The sequence below is a fragment of the Eumetopias jubatus genome, unplaced genomic scaffold (assembly GCF_037043125.1).
Source record: "Eumetopias jubatus isolate StellerSeaLion01/CBP00866 unplaced genomic scaffold, mEumJub1_p1.0 scaffold_1, whole genome shotgun sequence".
In the NCBI taxonomy this organism is placed as follows: Eukaryota; Metazoa; Chordata; class Mammalia; order Carnivora; family Otariidae; genus Eumetopias; species Eumetopias jubatus.
Genome location: NW_028274807.1, coordinates 196,246,296 through 196,266,479, shown reverse-complemented (window position 1 = coordinate 196,266,479; position 20,184 = coordinate 196,246,296). Strand labels below are relative to the sequence as shown.

The 20,184-nt window shown below is 41.6% G+C and overlaps 1 protein-coding gene across 5 annotated transcripts in view; it reads left to right on the top strand.

The window, feature by feature from the left end:
- The window catches only part of CACNA1D (calcium voltage-gated channel subunit alpha1 D), a 292,448-nt gene that overhangs the window by 153,608 nt on the left and 118,656 nt on the right, over positions 1-20,184 (top strand). For 3 of the 5 annotated variants that reach the window (XM_088028075.1, XM_028124508.2, XM_088028067.1), the window contains exon 8: positions 5,225-5,328. In XM_088028075.1, the coding sequence (XP_087884201.1) occupies positions 5,225-5,328 (104 nt within the window). Of the gene's footprint in view, positions 1-4,546; positions 4,651-5,224; positions 5,329-20,184 lie in introns of all 5 variants that reach the window. The other 2 variants (XM_028124510.2, XM_028124509.2) reach the window with 1 other exon arrangement.

Genomic DNA, 20,184 nt, shown 5'->3' with positions numbered 1-20,184 from the left:
GTGTGTGTGTGTGTGTGTATGGTAATGCATGTGTGTTATTTATATCCATAAGATAATGCCTTTCATGAAGAGGAAGAAGGAGGGAAATTATATTGGATGAGCCAAGATCATGGTCATAGCAAGGGGACCTTCAAATTAGATAAAAGGTTCATTGTCAGTATTATCTTCAAAGTTGCAAATCCTAGTTAGATTAGTTGAGGTCTCACTCTCACTCTTGCCTTGAAGTTTCTGATACATAGAAAAGATTTATCCAAATAGCCCAAACTTTGATCCCTGCCCCACCACCAAACGGGACAGAAACATTCTGATTTAAAAAAAATGTGTGACTTCTCTCAGCTCTGCTGTTCTCTCTGTTGTCAGAGTGAATTGTCCACTGCTGATCCAACATGCCTTGACTAATACACAGTTTTATACTTTGTTATATTTTTGTACATGGATTCTCTCATGACAGTTTTTCTGTTGTCAAGCAAGTGAGAACTGGGAGTATGTGATTCAAGGAGAGAAAACTCCATGCACCCAGAAACAAAAGTTCCCATTGCTTTCCTCAGAACCTTTAAGTATCACCTAGGATTGTATAATTATTATCTCTATTGTTAATATGACAATCGTAGAGCTAATAATTTGACAATATAATAATTATATTCTCTGTGAATTACAGGGCACCTTCATTCTAATGGAGGAACTCAAGTAACTTATCAACATTATCTCAGTCTATATCCCTTTCTTAGAAGGTCTGGGATTTTGAAGGTCACGGGCTGTGCAAAGGCAGGTGGTGGGCTGGCTTTGGCCCACAGGTCATAGTTTGGTGGCCCCTGCCCTAGACTGGAACTCAGCACTCTTTCCTTGGCATTCTCTACTGTCAGAGGTTTGTGAATCATTCTAGAACACTAGAGGGCAGCTAAGTAATCTCCCATACAGTTCACTAAGATCTTATCCTCTGAAACACATCAGGTTGTTTTTAATTACTTATTGATTACATTTATTAACTCATCAGAGATAGACAAGAGCCAAGACACCAAACCTTCTTAATATTTAATGGGCTGTGGTCAGGTGGAAGGTACACAACTGTGCCTAGTACAGAGCAGGTGCTCGACAAATACTTGTTACTCTTACTCCTTCTGGTACAATCCCATTGCCTCAGCGTACAAGGGCCATGTTTAAATATCATTTTTTGTGCACAACTAGGGTGTAAAGGGCACATCTTGAGAGATGACCAAGGAGATCAGATTGTAGATATTGATTGAGAGCAAGTTTCTCAATCCTTCAGGCGTTTGTATATGGTGGGCAAAGTCTTCGCCAGGGATTACTTCACATCTTGTCAAGCTTCTGTTCAGTCAGTGTTCTCAAGCTCATTGATGCCTGATTCTCAAGAATTTCTGGCAAAGGACTGGCTGGGTCTTGAGAAAAGTGCGGGTGGGTCTAATATGCAGGAAGACATACTTAGAACCATTCAGATGTGTGGGAGTGGGATTAACAATTTCTGGTGGGGAAAAAAAAAAGTCCTTCTAGAGCTCTTTTATAAAGTGAGTTCCATAAGCATAATTACACTGCCATCTGACCCACGCATATTTGTTGTCTACGGAGGCAGCAGGGTGTAGGGCAAGGGAAGAGCATGAAGGCTGGATAGGGCTGGGTGCATAACCTTCGGTAGGTCATCACAACCCTCTGGGCTTTAGTTTTCTTGTCTACAAGATGCACAGTTAGACTATATGATCCAATTCTTCTTCAGTTCAGAGGAAATCTTTTTAAGGATAGGAAATTAAAATAGTGTTGGTTTCAGGAGAGAACTACTAATATATAAAACATTTATGACCTTTTGCCTTAGAGCCAAGCTCTTTCCTCAGTGAACACACCTATGGAGGTGCTGGCTGCCAGACTCCAATGGGAAGTTCTCATGATCCAATTGACCATCTATTTCATTCAAGACACCTGGGAAATTCCTTTCTCATTGGCTGACGGCATGTCTTTCTGTGCCTTTCTCTTATTCCTGGCTTGCGGAGCCACAACCAGTATACCACGTTCCCAGTAGTGTTTTCACCAGTTAGAAAGAAAAAAAAAAAAGCCTTAGGTTGGTCTTTAATTGGAGATAAGAATGTGCATTTCGGCCTTTGAAATGAGGGGAAAAACACAAACTAAATAGAATATTATTTTCTAGGTACCAGGTGACCCCACATGATGACTTTGATATGAATCTTTTAAGAATGAATCTAAATTGAAACCCTTCAGCTCGTGCTGATTTTTTCCTTGTTGATAAAGACCACATGCAGACAAAATCCCCAGCAGAGTCTTTATTGTCATTTGGGTATTTTGGGGAATAGCTTGCCAGTTCTGACTTGTCCTGTGTATACAGTAAGGTCTGAGAAATACTGGCCTCTGAGAAGAGACTTGGGTTGAGATTTAGTTTTGGAGAAAGACTGGCCCTGAGAGCTGAAGTTTTGTTTCTTGTCCCCCACCTTCTGGAGAGTTAGAGACCGTCTTCTGTGGCCTTCCCTCCAGCCCCCAGCTATCATTCCAGTTGGTATTTCTGCTCCACGTAAATGTGACTCTGTCCAACACCTACTCCCAAGAAGTTAAAAGCCGCTTTAATTAAAAAAAAAAAAAAAAAGTGCCCTCCCAAGTGGAGCAGACTGCTGTTGCTAGAACATTCCCTGGAAGAAAAGACTGAGATCTGAATGAGGATTGGTAAAGCAGTTGGCCTGGCCGCTGACCAGCCCTGTTTCACCTCCTCCCGGTCAGCTCACTGCTGGAGCCAGCTCTCTCAAGGCGGGACATCCAGCGCCAGGGCTGTACAAGGGTGAGGTCTCCTGATGGGAGTCCCGGACGTGGCCCATCCTTCCCTCACCCCACGAGCACGCTTTCCCCTGTCGCCTGCGCTGCTCCCACACAGAGGAGACAGACCCAGAGAGGTCTCCATGGAAGGTCCGGACTCCAGGCTGGGCTCTGGCCACTACGCCAGGCAGCCTGGTTCTTCTCCTCTATACACGGGTTTTTAAATAAGGTTAGTGGTGTCGTTGCTTTGGAAGAATTATCCTCTGCCTTCCTTCTGAAATTAGTTTATCCAGCTTAATTAGATCAACAATTGCAGCCATGGCCCCGGTTCATTCATTACTCTAATTGCCAATGTGAGATGTGCAGACCGATAGGAGTTCTATTAAGCACATCAATTTTCATGTGGCCAAACAGGTGTTTCATAAGGGATTTAATGCCCTCTCCTTAGACTTCAGCAACAGATGTTAAGTCTTTTTTTTTTTTTTTTTTTTTTTAATGTTCTCTTTTCCTGTTTGGCTTCTGCATGAGGCAAACATAGTGAAATGCATGCACTTCATTCTGCAAAGCTAAAATCAGGAGCCAGATAATATGGAAGAAATCACATGCTTCAAGGCCGAAGGGGCGGCTTGCACCCTTGAGGCAAGAACCATGACTCTCACAGACCACAAATAGTTCTGTTGGCCAAGATTCTGGGTGTTCAGCAAAGTCAGGCCTGCAGTCATTTATTTTGTCCCTGGACTGATCTTTAATACCTCCTTCCTGGGAGAAGTGTTTGCCTAATTTAACACGGATCTGTGCTGCTGGGAAGTTCCATCTTTAGCCATGAACCTCAAAGCACCTGTTTGCTCCCGCATGAGAACTGCTCATGACCAAACCTTCCCTGTGAGGGTCTGCCATGGAGGCCACGTCTAACTGTGCTGCTTGAGATTGTTCCAGAAGTAGTGGCACAGGGTTCCTCTGGACCAGCCCTCTTTCACCTCGTCCCAGTCAGCTCACAGCTACAGCCAGCTCTCCCAGGGTGGGTCATTTAGGTCAAGGTAGGTGTGGGAGATAAGTGTTTCTTTCTTTTTCCTGGGTCCTTCCTTGGATGTAGTTGGCAAAAATCTCATTCCCCAAAGCACCCTTGAATGCATGTCAGCTAGTGGACTTCTGAGCACTTTCCTCTTTACGTTCATTGAGCTATACTTGCACTCACTGATGGCAGATAATCTAGATTTTAGGTGGGTTAGGTTTCTTTGGATAGGTTGGCTTCCAATAGAAATTTATTATTTTAGGGTTTTTTTTCCTAAGGAAAAGAATTTATAGAGTCAGATGTTGCAAGTTTATCTAAGTAAGACTTTTCCACCATCACAAATTTTAAAAGCAGAAAGTTCTAACAACTTGGGTAGTGTAGGAAATACTTTCCAGCTAAGCACTAGCTTAGAATAGATCTACCAAGATCTATTCTGAAAGTCCATGATCCAAGAGTGTTTCCAGTGAGAAAGAGCCAGATCCCAGCTGATTTCCTTGCCTGTGTCAAAGTCTGCTATTATTTGCCCCCAAAGCTTTGATGACTCTTCATGGGCATGCGTGTGTATGCGTGCGTGCGTGCGTGTGTGTGTGTGTGTGTGTGTGTGTGTTGGGAATATATAGTGAATGCTTCTTGGCTATTGTTGTCTCTGATTCAAATCTAAGTAAATGTTTAATTTAATGTATAGAATGCTGTCTCTAATGACCCTCTCTCTTTATTAGATCCTCTTATTAACCCACTCCTATGAGACCATCTTATTTCTTGCAGATGAATGATGCTATGGGATTTGAATTGCCCTGGGTGTATTTTGTCAGTCTCGTCATCTTTGGGTCATTTTTCGTACTAAATCTTGTACTTGGTGTATTGAGCGGGTAAGCTACACCTCTTTCATCTTGAAAGCAGAGTCCTGAGGACAGTTGCCAAGACCACACAGGTTTTGCTAGATGGGGTTGGCCGGGTGGGTGCCAAACACGTTCTATGTCCTCTGAGATGCTTTCTCTTCTGCTGAGGCTTCCCAAGTCAAGATGCTTCCTGGAACCTCACCAGCCTTTATGAAAGAAAGCTGTGGAACGGTTATTGACCAGAAATTAATCAGCGTTGTTGCTTGGGATTTAAATAGACTCCATTGCTTGCCCTTTTGTCTGTCCTAAAATGAGATACATCTATAATTGCTTGATTGGTCTGGATCCAAATATGCAGATTAATTGGTACAAAACAGTAGCTAAATGAGCTGGTCCTGGCCGACTTTTGGTAGGCCAGGTTTGTAGATTTCAGCAGCAGAACTTGTCCGTACCCGAAGACAAAAATGAAAGGTCCTAGGTGGGGGGTCCCTGTCCTCAGAGCTGTAGTCTTCACTCAAAGCCCTGAGTGGTCTAGCAGCTGCTCCTGGGGGCTCCGCTCTTTAGTAAATGGATAACTGATAACTGATCTCCTTACATTTTACAGGTAAATGATGCGATAGGATGGGAATGGCCATGGGTGTATTTTGTTAGTCTGATCATCCTTGGCTCATTTTTCGTCCTTAACCTGGTTCTTGGTGTCCTTAGTGGGTAAGCAGTCAGATCCGTGTTGCACATTCTGCTGCTGCCTCGTGTGGGGCGGCTCTGCGTGTCCCCCAGCTGCTCCCTGCGCCTCCTCTGCATGCGTGTGGACTCTGACATCCCTTCTGTGTGTTGCTTTTGGATTGAACTGTGATTCTCTCTGCCTGTATCTTCTCTGTGGGATTCTGTGTTTCTGACACTTGCCACACATTATTAATCTCATGAAAGCGTGTCCCTGAAGCCAGGTGCATTAGTGTGCCCATGTACAGAAGCGGATTGCAAGTGAGTGAAAGGAGTCCCAGCCTTGGTGTCTCCCAGGAAAGGGCCTTATGTTTTTGTGGCTTTGTTCCCATTAGTATATAACCTGGCCTTTTTGAGTTACCCATAGCGTATCATGAATATTTCCTGGGCATTTCGGTTTTTATTGAGAAAGAGGAATAAGCCTAGATTAGCACATAAATACTAGACAATTTCCAAAATCTTGCATCCTTCAAGTCATTTATTTGCTTGGTTTTCTGCTACTGTCACTGTGAGAATTGTCTCGCTAACTCATGATTAGTTTCCACTTGTGGAATCTCTAATGCAGAGTAATGAGCAGCTTTTGCATACACACTTCCTAGGGCCTTATGGTCCTGCTCACTCAGTCACCATTTTTGAAATGTCACTTGGCTGCCTCCACCCCTTGGATGACCTTCCATAGAGAGGATTCTCCGTAGAGAGTGGAGGCTGGCTCGGGAAGGGGTTCCTGGTGTTTCTGGGCTCTGCCCTGCCTGTACTCGGGGATGCTGTCCCAAGCCCCTGGGGCGGCTCTGTGTCCTCACCGCCCACAGACACCCAGAAAGAGGAGCACCCTGAGAAGGAAGAAGGGGCTCTCTGGGCTCTCCCAGAAGCTGCCCCAGAACTTAAACACTGCTGGAGGGCAGAGGCCCCATCTCCCCAGAGGAACCCAGTCATCCACCATGCTCACACTTCCTCAGGAAGGACTGGTGGGACCCTTCATTCCACGTGAGTGAGTCCTCACCTGCTTTACCTTCCTCTTTCCAAGCTTGTGTCTCGGGGTGGGGGGTGGGGATGATGCCTTCATGGAATGCTGAGTCAGCAAGGAGCCCTGGATCACATTTGTCCAAACACCGCCTTTTCCAGAGCAGAGAGCACAGCTCCTTGTCCACCCTCTAAACTGCCCTGCCTGTTTTCAGGGGATAACGTATTTGGGGTTCTCCTTGATGGAGTGTGGTCAGTTTTACACCATGGACGCACAGCTGTCTCGGGAAGCCCCTCTCTAGAGACGGCCCTGGAGCCCGAGCCCCCAGTGAGGGCAGTGGGGCCAGGTTGAGGGTGTGACAGCATCCCCCACTCCCACCAAAGCTTCCTTCCACAGAGGACTGGCTCCGCAAGCCCCTGTGTGAAAGTCGTAACCCTCGAGGAGTGCTTTCATCCTGATGAATCTCTGTGGCCGTAGGTTAGTGTTGGGCTGGTAAGGGTGGAATTTATCCCTGGAGAAACAGCCTAGTGTCAGTTTTGCCTCAGGAATGGCCCACACGAGGTTAACAGCAATTCTATCATGCATTCCTTGGCACCCCATGTCTTCTAAGTTCAACCAAACTGACTGAGGCCATGGAAACTGCTAATTTTAACAGTGCCAGTGACATGCCTTATCTCTAAGCTTCCCAGAGCAGGAGGCATCGCCCCGGCATGATGATGAAGCAGCTCCAGACAGGGGAAAAGGAAACGGTGGGAGGAAGGGCTCCTTATCAGAATGGTGGCGGGCATTAAATGTTGACCCCCATAGAGGATGACAACAGTGATACCCTCACGGGATGGCCAGTTTACTGGGATATATTTTAGGGAAAATAACAAGTAATGTTAAAACACCTTGGTATCAGAACAAAACTAGATCCCTTCTGAGGGAGATTGCAATGGCGTGCCTGGCTCCGGACCAGAGACCCGAGGTGCCGGTGCGCCAAAGACACAGAGGCGCTGGGCTCAGGCTTTCAGTGCCTGGTGGGGAGACTGTCGTGAAGCAGTGCAGGATGGCAGAGCTGGAACAGAGGTGTAGACCAAAGGGCTGGGAAGGCTGCATGTCTGTGAGCTGGATCTTGAAAGGGGATACGGGATCTGCAGGGGAAAACCGATGAGGAGCTTGCTCCCACCTCCCTGGACAATTCCCTGCTCCTCTGCCCAGCTCCTCCCCCTTGACTGGCTCCCAAAGCAACAACAACAAAAAATCAAAAAGAGTCACTCGTATGCATTTTCTTGTTAAATTTTTAAAAATTTGCTTTAGTCTTAGAGTCTTCACAGTTTTTTTTAGGGAACATTGAAGGGAGGTAGATGTTAAAAGGGGGATAATTTGTGTTGCGTGGCCCTTTAGGGACCATCAGACCAGCACACAATCCTTAAAGCACTGAATTAAAAGCCTCCCGTTTTAGAAACTTTAGACCTTGCTATCGCCTTCTGATGAACAATCGTTAAATGATGCTTGTGTGTCTTTAAGTCTGTTAACCCCTTGAAAATACTTGTTTCTGCTCCTTGGCTTTTTTTCTTTTTTTGTGTATGTGGCCATGCCATCCTATTGTATTCGTGAACTGGTTTTAATCTGCACACTTGATTTGGTGTTGGTACGTGTTTAAAGCATTCTAAGACTGATGCTTTGGAAAAATCTTTGGTTTTACAACAGATGCTTTTCTCAAGGTGAGTATGAAGTTTATGAAGTGTACACCCTGTGTAACCAAGCATGAACACAGATGAAGACTTTTATCTCTGATGGTAGTGTTCTCTGGGGAGGGGGAGCCGAGAAGGTCTGTGGCTTGTGCTACAATTTCACATTGTCGTTGAGGAGATGGTTCCGTTATGACCAGGGATTGGAAAGAATGTCTCATTCACGTCTATAAATCAGATAGATACGTCTCTTCTCATGCTGGGGTTTTGGGTTTTTTTTTTGTGTGTGTGTGTGTGTGTGTGTGTGTATGTGTGTGTGTTTTAGAAGCTTCGTGATTTTTTTACTTTTAAAATTATTCATTAAACTCCTTGTCCCTTTTGAGGTTTTTGCCAGTAAATAGACCGAATAAGAGAACTCGTTGGTGTCTCAGTGCTTGGTTTCTTTCGAACCACTGCCAGATACCCTGGGGGGAAAATGGTGGTCCTGGGCAGTGGGCTCACTTCTTCACCTGCAGGACCCACCTGACACCAGGCATACCTGTGGTTAGGCCCCCAAGGTGTGGTTCAAACCCCCAAGAAGAGACGCAAAGGCCTGGGCTCTGGTCCTGCCAGTGTCAGCCACCAACTCTGGGACTTCACTTTGTAGTCCTGAGCTTTGGTCTCCTGGTCCCTCAAGGAGGGGTGGTCCCATTGTGCAGCCTTCCCCATTGGGTGGCTGACTTATATATCAGCTAATGAACGTAGAAGTAAAGGATTTTACTCAGTGAATGCATCTTCATCTTAAATCCATGGACTTCCTCCCTGTCCCCTCTCTGGGTGAAGGGACAGACACAAGGGTTCTTTACAAATTAAAGTGTACCATTTTCTGGGTTTCCCAGGTAGTGACTAACGGAAATGAGCTCTGTATACACATGAATACTGTACCCTGTGCCTCCCACGAGGAGGCTGTGGAGGTTCTTTGTCAGCCACAAAGTATTTTGCAACTTAAATCGTTGTGACTCAGGTTCTCTCTGACAGTGATTTTTTTGGCACAACATAGGGGAAAGGCATTTCTGCAGCATTGTGGTTAATCATGCCAGCTTCTTAGAGTTGGATAGCCGAGATTTGATTGAGCCTCACTTTCTTCGTCTGTGCAATGGAGCTAATAATACCAACCATGTGAGTTGTGTGAGGATTCAGTGAGCTAGAGCATAGAGTGCTCATTCTTTGTCACTGTGGTGGCTTGAGTGAGAAAAGATAAAACGTGATTTGATGCAAGAAAAGAATCTAATCAACTCAGTCCTTTTAAACTAATAATAACTGGCCAAGATCGGCCTGCATTAGTGGAAAGTCAAAGTTATAGAATATTTTTAAATGTTTTATTGCATACACACATGGATATATAATGACATAAGCCAGTGATTACTGAAGGATATTATTACATAAACCACCTCCTGGGCCTGCTTTAAAGAATAGATTAAAATCATTTATAACTCGCCTATGAATTCAAAGCTTTGGTTTTGCCAACATCTTAGGGAAAATATTTGAAACACTCTCTTAAGCAGGCTTTGTATGTTAGAAGATAAGTGTTTCTTTGTAAAGCAGATTTTATGACCTAAGACTGAATGTAAACCCAGTCCATGTCTATAAGTTCCAATTTACCGGATCACAGGTATCTTTTTAAATCATTAATCCAATTTTATATTACTAGAGGCCTGTTTATCTTAACTTCAGAAGTTTTGAGGGAATATGGATGAGGTAAAGCATTATAGAAAAACAAGGGCCGTTTTCAAACCAGTGGATCATTCTGAATTTCACCGTTGAGGTCTTCCTCTACCCCATTCTAGATGCATCGAATCCCAGGGCCTCACAAGGACCCAGGCATGGCTATTTTGCCGTGCAACCGTAGGCATGGAAGGGATGGGCGGGAGAGTGGTGGGAGCAGTGGCCCTCTGGACTGTGATTTCAGGATTTTACAGAGCAGGATCCTGTTGGGGGCCTCATCATTTGCACCTTGGTCCATTTAAATTCCCGCCATTATGAGACACAGTAGGTCAGAGATGGCCTCTGATTTCTTCTCCTTGCATATTGGCTCATGAGGCAAAACATAGCAGGTAGAGGGTAGTTGTATCACTTGTGAACGTTTTCTAAGTGGAGAATAACCTCTGGGAAGAGGCCTTCTTATAAATCATTCATGACTGGGATTAGATTTTGCTCTCATTCAACACTTGACCAGCATCGGCTGATTGAGAATGAACACCAGAATTTCTTCCTATGCATACTCCTGACATATCTGTGTTTTAGAAGAGTAGCTGACTTGCTTACAACACTGGAAGGGGGGGTGATAGGTGGTGGGCTGCTCGTGTGATTGGGGGCCGCTATATCACAGAATGAAGTTGTACTGATTCATGATTGAATTCTGTATCCCGACCAGCAGACTCAGAAGCGACATTGAGGTCTAGTCTAAAAACAAAAAAGAGGGTACAGGGTTCTTAGTAGATCTTATCACTCAAAAAAAAAAAAAAAGATATTTTTCTATGTGTAATTAGTGGTGATCATGCTACCAGAATTCCAGACAAAGATACCTTTAATGATCACTGGCAGCCAAAGAGCTCTCACATTTAGCTGGTTTGTCTTTGGTTTGAGTAGGTGAACATGTGAAAGATTTGTCCACACAGTTGGACAAAAAAAAAAGTCTCTCTTCTTGCCTTTGGAGGTCATGCTGTGAGTGGGGTTGAAGGTCAAGGGAAGGAGGCTTGGGCCCTTTAGTGCCTTCACCTGGTTTGGCTTGGGTAGAACAAGGAATTGAGCCCCGATGCAGCTTTGCATGGAAGAATGCAGTCTTTCCTTTTTTCTAATGAAGAACCAAGCTAAACATTTATCTATACTTTTAAACCCTGAACTTTCTTGTTGCAGTTAAAAGGCTGTCGGGCGTGGCCGGCAGCTGGATCCTGGTGCTGTTGGTACCACCGTGCCTGGAGGGCACAGGCTGCTAGCCATACCTGACATTAACAAGTGAGTGGTAACCTCTCTGCTGTTTCCATAGAAATGGCTGTCGGGATCAGTGGAAGCGAGGTAAGTGAAAGTTTTCGCTGATCCTTGTTTCCATCAAGCTGCTGTCTGTTTCCCTGGCAACAGCAGGAGACCACAGCCTGGCACTAGCGGCAGATTCAGGCGAGCTCCCTCACTTGTCAGCTGTGGCTATCATCTGTTCCTGACCCAGTTCCTTTTTCCATAATGCAGAGCAAAGCCCTCTCAGGACCGTGAGGCACCTCTGGCCACGTGTGCCCTCCTGGGCACCTGTTTTGCTGACGGAGAGCTCGGTGCTAAGCAGCTGCTCCATCGGCAGCCTTCCCTCCACCGCGCTCTGGTGTGTTGATGTGCAGTTAGGATTGGGGGAGAGGTAGTTGTGGGTGTCGGTGTTGTGTAGGGCGGTTGTTGAGTCTGTTGATCGCAAGTCCTGGGGGAAAGAGAATTCATGACAGTACTTCCATCCACAGGCCCAGCTCTTCATAAAGCTGCTAGTAACTTAATGGTCAAAATTAAAGCCATAATTTTCCCATGTTCCCTATTCGATTGGTGGCCCTTAACAGCTGCTATCACTTCTACAACAAAAGGAATGTTTATGAATTCAATAATCTGACTTCTTATGAGAAACACACTGCCGATCGCTCCTAAGATGCTACTGTCAACCTTATGTCAGTCTTTTTTTTTCCTTCTGTGAGATGTTCTTTTGCAGGCTGGTGAAATTGCTTACAGAGATCAAATATTGGTCTAGCCGGGCAGCTCAGCATACAAAGACCAGTATGTTCATGGTACAGGGAGCTCTTCTTTATGCAAGTCTGGCAGTCATTCCTTTCTTGGAGTTTCATTTTAATATTTCAGCAGATGCAGGCACCCCAGGCCCAAGGATCCTCCTCCCGTATGAGACCGCTCTCCCAGGTCCCAGAGGCGGAGGGGAGCGGTGCGCGTTGCTCTGATATTGTAGGGTGAGAACACGTGGGTAGAGGCACGGAAGGTTTGAGGTTGAGCAGTGTCTGGTTGTAAACCCTGAAAGATACCATCAAAGCGTCTTCCCTCTGAAACAAAACGAAACTCATATTCAGAGCTCTATCTCAGATGGGAATGAAGACATGGAGCCACTGTGTTATGAGAAGTTAGACTGGCTGTCTAGAAGCAATGCAAAATTGTGGATTTCCTGTCTCTAGAGGGCTTTCTGAATGACTGTCTTCCTCCACAATCTGGACGAGGGCACTATGCCTGGAGGCAGTATTGAGATCTGACCCTGTACCTGCTGGTTGGGTTCAATATAACAGACTAATATAGAAGCAGAAAATCTTCCTAGGTACTTTTTTCTCTTACTTAGACTTCTTAAGAAAAAAAAAAATGACTTAGTCATTTAATGAATGTTTTTTTTAAGTGCCTACACGATAGTAGATGTATTTGCCAAGCACCTTACTAGACACTGGGTTTCTCATAATGAGGCAAAGCAGAGTTTTTGTCTTTATGAAGCTTTTGTCTAATGGGGAAGACAAAGATTGTAATTATAAACTTCTGTAAATTCTTTGAAAGAAAGGTATGGAGTGCTGTGAGCGTGTTTAAAAGGCACAGCTGATATCCAGGGGCTGAGGAGAAGCATACTGGAGGAAGAGAAGAATGAATGAACAGCCATCATATCCAGGCAAGATGGAGGAGGAGGTTGGGGGAGGGTTTTCCCGTCAAAGGAAAACTCACTCAAAGGCCCTGCAAAAGGAAGGAGCAGAGGCTGTTGGAATAACTGAGCAAAATCAGGGGTGGCAGGCACCCAGGGGGCAGGGGAAGGAGGGTGGAGTGAAGAAGAGACTGATCAGCAAAACCCAGATCAAGAAAGGTCATTCTAGATCATGTCGCAGATTTTGGTCATTAGCTGAAGTGTAAACCTATGGATGAATTTGAAGCAGGAACTATGTGATTTACATTTGTGTTTTGTAAGAATGATTCTGTGTTATGATGTCTTCAGCTTACCTTAAAATGCAACAACAACAACAAAAAATAAGATGACTTTGAATGGATAGAAGGGTGGATAGAGAGGTGATAAAGAAAATCAAGAAAATGTTAATTGCAAAATTTAGGTGGTAGGCATATGGGGGTTTACTGCATAATTCTTTCTACTTCTATGAATGTTTGAACATTTTCTTAACAAAATGGAAAAATTTGCACATAAAAATCTCTCTGACTGCTGCACTATGAATGGACTAGGTTGATACAAGACTGGATATGGGGAGACCAATTTAGACTGTTTATAATCCACTTCCAGCCACAATAAAGTAATAGTTCCAGAGTGGACCTCTTACCATAAAGAGCTATAAAACTGGCCAAAATACATGAAGCAGTTTTTTAACCCCAGACAATGGAAATAGGCAGCACAGGATTGTGATCCCTAAGAGAAGGGAAACACATCAAGTAAGCCCCCATAACTGCACTGATTTTCTGCCTGAAGATACCTTTAGGACGAGGCACAAGGAGGCAGAGCCCAGCAGAGGACAACGGTCTATTTGCTGAAGGGGCAAAGAGCAGAGCGTGGGCTGCTGAGAGAGCTGGAATTTTCAGGGCAGGGTACTGGAGAGGGGTGTGCAGATAAGGGGCTCTGGAAATCTAGGGATTCTCTTAAGTCTTAGACTCTAAACTAAGCTGCTTTGTGCCAGGTGAGACTATCAAGGCAAGATGGAGAACAGCCGCTAAAAAGCTGTGAGCTGTTGAAAACCTCACAATACTGGGAAACGGGCGTTCTGATCAGCTGGAGTGGACTGACATTGATGAATACATTGGACATTCGATTGAGAGTTCAGAAAAGCCAGGCCTTAGGGGTGGGGCTACTTTAGCTCTACAGTAAGAGCTACTCCTAGACCTGCCCTAACAACTTAAAAATAAGCTTCAAGAGGCTCAGGTTAAGTGGCTAATTAATTAAATACTTGCCGAAACAAAAGTCAACACCCATTACGGAAGACACCTGAATCCAGATGTTCTCCCAAATGTTTCTCCACATCATTAAGAATCACAGGACAGGAAAAGAAGCAGGAAAACATGATCCACAGTCAAGGGGGAAAAAATTAATAGAAACAAACTGAGAGATGACAGAAGTGTTGCAATTAGAAGCCAACGACTTTGAAATTGCTACTATAAACCCGTTTAAGGGATTGAAGGAAAGGATGGATATATTTAAAGGAACAGATGGCAAATCTCAGTGGAGAAATGGAAGCAATACTATATCTGGAATCAACAGATCAAACACTGGGAGGAAAAGAGAAAAGATCACTGAAGACTTAGTGATCTCCAGGACAATAATAATCTGATAAATGTGAAATTGGAGTCCCAGAAGTAGAGGAGAGATTGGAGAAGAAAACAATTTTTAAAGAAATAATTTTGGCTCAAATGTTGCAAATTTTTTGAAAACTATAAATTCAAAGTCCAGGATGCTTAACAAACCCCAGGCAGTATAAACGCAAGGAGAAGCACACCTAGACCCATCAAATGCAAATTGAGAATAAAAACTAGAATATTTTGAAAGAAACCAGAGAGGTAAAGACAATTATGTACTGGGGGAAAATAAGATTATACAGTGACTTATTCTCAGATATAATGTAAGCCGTAGAACAATCAAATGGAATGGCATCTTTCAAGAGCTGAAAGAAAAAAACAGAATTCTATATTCAGTAACATATTCCTCAAAAAGCTAAGATGAGTTAAAGAAATTTGCAGGGAGGTTTGGTCACCAGCAAATCTGCACTATAGGAAGTGTTAAAAGAAGTTTTTCAGGCTAAAGAAAATAATACCAGATTAAAAATATATACATTAAAAAATAAGGGACACCAAAAATGATAAACATCAGTAGAGAATTTTCCTCATTTCTGAATTTCTTTGAAAGATGATGAAAATGAAAGTAATAACAATATTGTAGGGACTACAGTATGTAAGAAAAAAAAAACCAAAAAACAAAACCATGTGACAACAGTAGTACAAAAGATGGAATTAAATGGAACTTTACTATTGTAATGTTCTTACATTATATGTGAAATAATATGAATTCATGGCAGACTGTAGTAAATTAAGGATGCCTATGTAAATCTCTAGAGCAAAGGTTTAAAAAGTAAAGTGTTATCTTAAAAACCAAAAGAAGAGATAAAATGGAGTGCTAAATAGTAATCATACTCAGTTATTCAAAATAAGGCAGGAAAGAGCAAAGAACATGTGGGATGAACCAAAAACCAATAGCAAGATGGTAAACATAAATCCAACCATGTCAGTAATTGCATTAAATGCAAATGGACACATTTTAATTAAAAGACATGTCAGCTGCTTATAAAAATACAAGATGCTATAAATTTAAAGACAGAGTAAAAACAAAAAAATGGGTAGCTATATTAATACCACACCAAAGGAATTTCAATACAAGGAGGCATCTCATAAAGGGATCAATTCATCAAGAAGATATGAGGATTCTAAATGTCTTTAAAATACATGAAGAAATAAGCTTTAATATACATGAAGGGAATGCTGTAAAAATTGAGTGGAGAAACTGATAAATCCACAAACATAGATGGAAGTTCTTATTATCCCCTTTCAATAACTGATAGAGCAAGGAGATGAAAAACAACACTAAGTATAGATAATATCTAAGCATTATCAGCCAAATTGAGCTAACTGATAATTATAGAACACTATATCCAGTAACTACAGAATACACATTCTGTTCAAAAGTACATGGAACATTAACCAAGGTAGACCACATATGGGTGGCACAAGTCTCACTCAATTTCACAAGATTGAAATCTTAGAAGTATGTTTTTTCTAACAGCAATAAATGTGAAGTAGAAGTTAATCACAAAAGTTGTCTAGACAGTTCTCCAAATATTTGGAAATTAGATAACATATCTCTAACTTAAAATTCAAGGAAAAATATTACAATAAATATTATAAAATATTTTAACCCGAAAAATGAAAATGCAACATCTCAGAATTTGCATTATCCGTCTAAAGGAGTGCTAAGAGGGAAAGAAGAAAGGTTTAAATTCAATGATCTACATTATCATTTAAGCATCTAGAAAAAGAAGAGGAAAAATCTATCCACGGTAAGTGGAAAATAATGAAGAACAGAAGTCAATGAAATAGGAAACACAAATAATAGATAAAGTTAACAAAGATACAAGCAAGCTCTTTGAAAAGCTTGCTAAAATCAACAAATCCCTAGCAAGACTAATCAAAACAGAAAAAGGCAAATTATAAATTATTAATATTAGTGATCAAAGAGGGACATCACCACAGACGTTAAAACAATAGCAAGAGAATAGAGTAAAACATTTTATGAGAATAAGTTCAATAACTTAGGAGAAATGGGAAAATTTCTTGAAAAACACAGCTTACCAGGATTGAACTCAAAAAGAAATAAAAAACCAAAGAGCCCTATATTTGCCTTTTAAATCGAATTCAAAATCACAAACCTTCTTTCAAAGAGAACCAGAGGCCTCGATGATGTCAAAAGTGAATTTTGTCAAACTATTTAGAAAGAATGTCACTCCTAAAAAACCTTGGCAGATCATTGAGGAGTGAACGTTTTCCAATTCATTTTATGAGGCCAGAATAACCTGAATACCAAACTAAACAGACATAATAAGAACATCTTTCATTAAGATGATGTAAAAATTCTCAAATATTAGCAAATCTAATCAAGCAGTGTGAAAGGAACAATACTTCAAAAACAAATGGGGTTTATACCAAAAATACAAGGTTGATTCACCACTGGAAACTCAAACAATGTAATTTACCATATTAACCAAATGAAGGAAAAAATCATATGATAATTCCAGTAAATACAGAAAATGCTACTGACAGTATTCTATAACCATGATAAAAACTCAGCAAACTAGGACTATATGAGAACGTTCTCAACCTGAAAAATGTTGTCTACAAAAAAACAGAAACAAAAACCTCACCAAAACTGTACCTCATACCATCCCTAATGGTGAAAGACTGAGTGCTTTTTTCCTAAGATTAGAAACAAGGTAATCATTCCTCTCCCACCCGTTTTATTCAACATTATCCTAGAAGCACTAGCTAGTGTCTTGGGGAAAGAAAAAGAAAAAGGATAATTAGAAAGCAAAAACTATTTCTATTCACGAAGTGACCAAAGACCTGTTAGAAATGATAAATGAATATAGCAAGGTCACAGTGTATAGGATCAGTTTACAAAAATTAATTTTATTCCTATATACAAGCTGCAAGCATGTGTAAAATGAACTTTGAGAAACTATAATATCAACAAATTAGAACACTTGGGAATAAAGGAAAGATATGGAAGATCTCTACACTGAAGATTATAAAACACTGATTAGTAAAATTAAAGATGGTCTAAATAAATGAAGACGTCCCATGATAATGGATTGGAAGACACAATATTATTAACATGTCCATTTTCCTCAAATTTTCTACACATTCAGTGCTGTCCCATTTATAAATCTTAATAGCTTCTTTTTAAAGAAATTGACAAGCTGATTCTAAAATTCACATGTAGTTACAGATTGCCACATAACCAAATAATAACCAAAATAATCTTGACAATGAGCAAAGTTGAAGGACTTACACTACCTGGTTTCAAGACTTACTGTAGTGCAAAATAAATTTAGTGTCATTCTGGCAAAAAGATAGATATATAGAATACTTGAGTGAAACAGAAAATCCAGAAATATATATATGGTCAATTGGTTTTTTACAAGGTACTAAATAATCCAATGGAGAAAAGATCTTTTCAGTAAAATATTATGCATGAATAAAGGGACCTTGACCGTTAGGTCACACTGGGCACAAACACTGACTTGAAATGGACCGTTAAAAAGCTAAAAATTACATTTTAAAATGATTTTGCCCTTCAGAAACAGGAAATTGAGAGGGAAACCACACACTGGGGGTAATATTTCCTCTGTCTAGAGGTAGATAAATAGATATCTGACAGAATTGTAGCTATAATATACAAAGAACTCTTAACAACTAAGAAGATAACCCAATTAAAAATTCGCAAGAGACTTGAACAGATAGTATATAAAAGAATATACAAAAACAGCCAATGTATGTGTAAAGGTGTTCAAAATCCTTAGTCACCTGGGAAGTGCAAGTTAAAACTGCAATGAGATACCATAACAAATATAGTAGAAGAGCTAAAATTAAGATGAACAATACCAAGTGTGGGCAAGAATATAGAGCAATTTATGCACTCATACATTGCTCATAGAAACATAAAATGGCACAACCACTTTAGCAAAGTTTGTCAGTTTCTCATAAAGTTAAAGAAATACCATATTGGCCCAGCAGTCCCATCCTTACAGGTAATGACCCAAAAGAAACGAAAACCTATGTCCACTATGACTTGTCTGTGAACATTCAAAGAGCTTTGTTCTAATAGCTCCAAACTGGAAAAACCCAAATGTTTATCAACAGGAAAATAAATAAACGAATTGTGATGTAATCAGAAATTGGCATACTATCCAGTAGGATAAATGGAAATACTAATACATTGTTATTGATGAAGCTCAAAAACATTTTGCTGAGGGAAGAAAGCCAGGTACAAAAGAGAGCATATGGTGTGACTCTATATGAAGTTCTGGAATAAGCAAAATTAATCCATAATATAGAAATTAGATCACTGATTTTTTTCAGGTAGGAGAGGGGTGCTTGGCTGGGAAAGTGAGATAACTGGGCAGTGGTATATGTGTTCTATATCTTGATTGGGGTGTTGATGATGAGTGTGAATGTTAGCTAAACCACAAACTTAAAACACACGCATTTTTATTCATAACCTCTTTTTTATAAAAGTGATTGTAAAATACCATTAAAATAGAATTAAGAGAGACTTTGCTTCTGGTGAGGATGCAGTAGCAGATGCCAGATTTACCTTCCTACCTGAAACAACAACAAAACCAAAACCAGACTATATATGTGAAACCCTGGACATCAGGCACTGAAGGACAGGGACTGATCCCTGAGAAATGGGAAGTAAACTGAATGAGCGCCATGATTGCCCCGGCTCACTGGCTTGAGAGAGTTCTGGGGCCACCATAACACAAGGAGGGAGGGACCCAGAGGGAGCCCTGTGACCTTCCGCAGTTGAGAAGATGAAGCTAAGCATCTGCAGAAACCAAGGTGGCTAGAGTATGTAGGATGGAGTATCGGAGAGAACTGCATAGAAGAAGCATTCCAGAGATGAGCAGAAAGTCCCCCTCAAGGTGCAGCAGAATTTACTATTTAGCACATGTCTGCAGGAAACTACCCAAGGTTGAAGGAAGAACACTGGGTTGGATTATGAAGGATGATGTTCAGTGCTCACACAGGACCAGGAACATTGCCTGTTTCCACTGGCCTGACTGGAAAAACTCCTAATTTGTGGGACATTGGATAAAGTACTCAAAGGATTTGCCCAGTTACTGAGGAATAACTAGACCTAGATGGGGAAGTGCTCCAGACTGATCCAACAAGACAGTAAAACAAGACATGAAGGATCGGTGTGATCCAAATATCTGTATCCCAGAACAAAGTACTAGAATATTTATAGGAATACAGAATATCTAACACCCAACAAGATAGAACTTACGTCTGGCATTCAATTAAAGGTTACTAGGCATGCAAAGAGGCAGAAAAACATGACCCATAATAAGATTTGATCAATCAATTGAAACCAACCCAGAACTCACACAGATGCTAGAATTAGCAAAAAGAGCATAAAAAAATCATTATAACTGTATTCCATATGTTCACAATGTTAAATAGAGGCATGCAAGGTACAAAAAAATATAGCATAAAAAATCAAGCTCCTAAGAATGAATCTAATGAAAGATGTACAAGACCTCTTCTACACACAACTTTGCTGAAGGAAATTAAAGAAGACCTCAATAAATGGAAGGGTAGATGATCATGGATTGAGAAGCTCAATTTATTGAGATGCCGAAAGCCAGACAGTATTAAGAGATGGTGTTTTACTTTGTAAAGAGAAGAAAGGAAGAGAGGGTGGGGCAGATGTAAGTTTGGTTGGATGGTGGGAAGCTGGGAATATTCTCACCTAATTCTTAGTTTCTCTGAAGCAGAAGGCAAGCTTAACTGCTGAGAGTAAGGGGGTAGCTAGCTGGCAGAGTCGTATGTCTGAAGAGCATGGAGAAAGCTCGAGTCATTGAGAAGGCTCAGATGAACTGGGAGAAGGTGATAGGTTGT